This window comes from Oncorhynchus clarkii, chromosome 20, assembly GCF_045791955.1.
Source record: "Oncorhynchus clarkii lewisi isolate Uvic-CL-2024 chromosome 20, UVic_Ocla_1.0, whole genome shotgun sequence".
Taxonomy (NCBI): domain Eukaryota; kingdom Metazoa; phylum Chordata; class Actinopteri; order Salmoniformes; family Salmonidae; genus Oncorhynchus; species Oncorhynchus clarkii.
The window spans coordinates 84,165,854-84,169,801 of record NC_092166.1 but is presented as its reverse complement, the minus strand read 5'-3'; the positions used below and the strand labels follow the sequence as shown (position 1 = coordinate 84,169,801).

Here is a 3,948-nt window from a genome sequence, read left to right as displayed (position 1 = left end):
TTATTTTCCTGTAGTAATGAATACAAATTAGCTAAAGTTAAGACGTTGTCAGCTATGATATAGTCAATATTTGAACCCGGATAGCCAGCTAACTTAACATTAGCTAACAAGCTAGAAACGAATCAAAACATTGTTTTGAAAGTTGCTTTTAATTGCCTGGTTTCCTAGATTGACATTTACTAAACTCAGTTTTAAACAGATGGGTTTATTGGTTTTAAAATACCCGTTATGCTATTTTGGACCATCAAGCTGCTCATGTCATGCAGCCTGTTGTTTTTGTGTTTCTACTTTTTTCATAACGACAACGACAACTTTGATGTCAGACGACAATAGAATGTTCATGATGTCACCGTGACAACAGTCTACAGACATGTTGATAGACATGTTATAAACCAGACTTTAGTCTTGAAATCTTTGGTTGTTTACTACACTACATTACTCCCTCTGTTTAGCACATGGCCTCACATGTGAATCCTTAAAGAGATGGGTGGGACTAAAGCTTGAGAGGGTGTGAACGATGCTGAATTACAGTTACAGTTTATCAACTTTCAAGGCAGAATAACTTTCCCATTGTTCCTCAACTGTAGTGTAGGATATACCATTTTTCTAGTTCTGAGTCTCTACTTTTATCCAATGTAAAAAAAAAACAATTTCGATTTTTGCTACATAAGACCGAATCGAGCCAATCGGTCAGGTACGGTTACATTTTAACCTGCACCATTAGACATTGAGGAAAAGGGATGTTTTAATTTTAACCTGCACCATTAGACATTGAGGAAAAGGGATGTTTTAATTTTAACCTGCACCATTAGTCATTGAGGATAAGGTATATTTTAATCGTAACCTGCACCATTGTTTCTGTGAATAATTGAGGTCTGAAAAAGGACATTTGAAAGACAGTGCAGGCATATGTTATATTCAATATGGGTTCCTAGGATCATATTACAAACTAAAAAAACAACAATATTCATATAAAACGAGTTACATATTTTTAATTAATTATCCCTCCCCAAAAAATCCATTATCACACAAAACAATTCAAAAACAATTTCTCACTTTTCAATGTTTTAAGATGTTGAGGCATACAGCATTATCTTAATATATCACTTTTCCTACAGTCAGACTACTACTTAGAGTTGAAAATCTAATTATATTATTGGACAGGGTGTCATTAAGTACACTTGTTCACATTATTTCCTGTATGTGGCACAAAAATAACAAATAATATATCCACTTAAGCCCACGGCTAGGGCCATGGTATTATATCCACTGAATGGAGTCCATGGTAATATATCCACTGAATGGAGGCCATGGTAATATATCCACTTAATGGAGGCCATGGTTATATATCCACTGAATGGAGGCCATGGTAATATGTCCACTGAATGGAGGCCATGGTAATATATCCACTTAGAGGCCCATGGTAATATATCCACTGAATGGAGGCCATGGTAATATATCCACTGAATGGAGTCCATGGTAATATATCCACTGAATGGAGGCCATGGTATTATATCCACTGAATGGAGTCCATGGTAATATATCCACTGAATGGAGGCCATGGTAATATATCCACTTAATGGAGTCCATGGTAATATATCCACTGAATGGAGGCCATGGTAATATATCCACTGAATGGAGTCCATGGTAATATATCCACTGAATGGAGGCCATGGTAATATATCCACTTAATGGAGTCCATGGTAATATATCCACTGAATGGAGGCCATGGTAATATATCCACTGAATGGAGGCCATGGTAATATATCCACTTAGAGGCCCATGGTAATATATCCACTTAATGGAGGCCTATGGCTAGAGCCATGGTAATATATCCACTGAATGGAGGCCATGGTAATATATCCACTTAGAGGCCCATGGTAATATATCCACTTAATGGAGGCCATGGTAATATAACCACTTAGAGGACCATGGCTAAGGCCATGGTAATATATCCACTTAGAGGACCATGGCCTAGGCCATGGTTATATATCCACTGAATGGAGGCCATGGTAATATGTCCACTGAATGGAGGCCATGGTAATATATCCACTTAGAGGCCCATGGTAATATATCCACTGAATGGAGGCCATGGTAATATATCCACTGAATGGAGGCCATGGTAATATATCCACTGAATGGAGGCCATGGTAATATATCCACTTAATGGAGGCCATGGTAATATATCCACTGAATGGAGGCCATGGTAATATATCCACTGAATGGAGGCCATGGTAATATATCCACTTAGAGGCCCATGGTAATATATCCACTGAATGGAGGCCATGGTAATATATCCCATGGTAATATATCCACTGAATGGAGGCCATGGTATTATATCCACTTAGAGGCCCATGGTATTATATCCACTGAATGGAGGCCATGGTAATATATCCACTGAATGGAGGCCATGGTATTATATCCACTGAATGGAGGCCATGGTAATATATCCACTGAATGGAGGCCATGGTAATATATCCACTTAGAGGCCCATGGTAATATATCCACTTAATGGAGGCCCATGGTAATATATCCACTTAATGGAGGCCCATGGTAATATATCCACTTAGACGACCATGGTATTATATCCACTTAGAGGCCCATGGTAATATATCCACTTAATGGAGGCCCATGGCTAGAGCCATGGTAACATATCCACTTAGAGGACCATGGCTAAGGCCATGGTAATATATCCACTTAGAGGACCACGGCTAGGGCCATGGTAATATATCCACTTAGAGGGCCATGGCTAGGGCCATAATAATCTGAAATATTTTGAAAATAAAATAAATGATCACGGCACACACTTTAAGTGATCATCCCCACACAGAGTCAGCTTCTCTCCAGTGCAGAACAGAGTAACCAGCCAAAGACTAAAGATCATTTCCCAATGATCAAATTAAAACGTTTTTTTTATTTTTTTAAATCCTCTCTAAGAACGGCTCTATTCATTCTTTCCATCAACTGAATTTCTGAAAACTGATTCATTTAGTCTGGATTTATGTGTGTGGGGGGGGGAGGGGGTAAAACCAAGGAAACATGACACACTCACAAGATGGATGACAGCCTTTGGCTTTACCATTCCAAATCACAAATCTCAACACATCGAATCTCTATCCATGTGCGTATCAGCTACCAGTGGCAGAATGACAAGACAAACTTCCACTGGAATCTCTCGCGGGGTACAGCGCTTGTTTTGTGTCCGGGGGGGGGGGATGTGGCATCTACGGCTTCTAGGCGGAGCCGACCTGTGTGACGTGGCGTCTCCGATCTTCTAGGGGGAGCCGACCTGCGTGTGTGTTTCTGGTCTAGGGGGAGACAGAGCTGGCCTCCTGGTAGATGAAGGAGTAGAGGCTGATGTCAGGACGGCGGGTGAAGCAGCTCTGACACACTGAGCTGTAGTACTGACCCAGCAAACTGTACAGAGCCCCTATGAGACAGAGACAGAGACTATGTCAGATACATCATTCCTTCACCAAACAACCACAGCAGAGAATCTAGAAGAGGGCAAATATTGACAATTAGTATTGCAATTCTTATTGATTTTACAGTTTGTGATTTAATAAAACAAATTGCTTACCAAAATTACATGATTCTATAACCAATATAGTAAGATGTATGCCTTTGCAATGTGCAAAATCCTGCATACATGTCAGTGTTGTACGTATAGAACTACAGAACACTAGACAGTGTTGAATGTATAGAACAACAGACAGTGTTGTATGTATAGAACACCAGACAGTGTTGTATGTATAGAACACCAGACAGTGTTGTATGTATAGAACAACAGACAGTGTTGTATGTATAGAACACCAGACAGTGTTGTATGTACAGAACACCAGACAGTGTTGTATGTATAGAACACCAGACAGTGTTGTATGTATAGAACACCAGACAGTGTTGTATGTATAGAACTACAGAACACCAGACAGTGTTGTATGTATAGAA

The 3,948-nt window shown here is 39.7% G+C and overlaps 1 protein-coding gene across 2 annotated transcripts in view; it reads right to left on the bottom strand.

Moving 5' to 3' along the window:
• Window positions 1–974: 974 nt before the first annotated feature.
• Window positions 975–3,948, bottom strand: part of LOC139376996 (poly(ADP-ribose) glycohydrolase-like) — a 96,559-nt gene continuing 93,585 nt past the window's right edge. For both annotated transcript variants that reach the window (XM_071120046.1, XM_071120045.1), the window contains one exon: window positions 975–3,430. In XM_071120046.1, coding sequence (XP_070976147.1) covers window positions 3,309–3,430 — 122 coding nt within the window. In that variant the 3' untranslated portion in view covers window positions 975–3,308. The remainder of the gene's footprint in view (window positions 3,431–3,948) is intronic.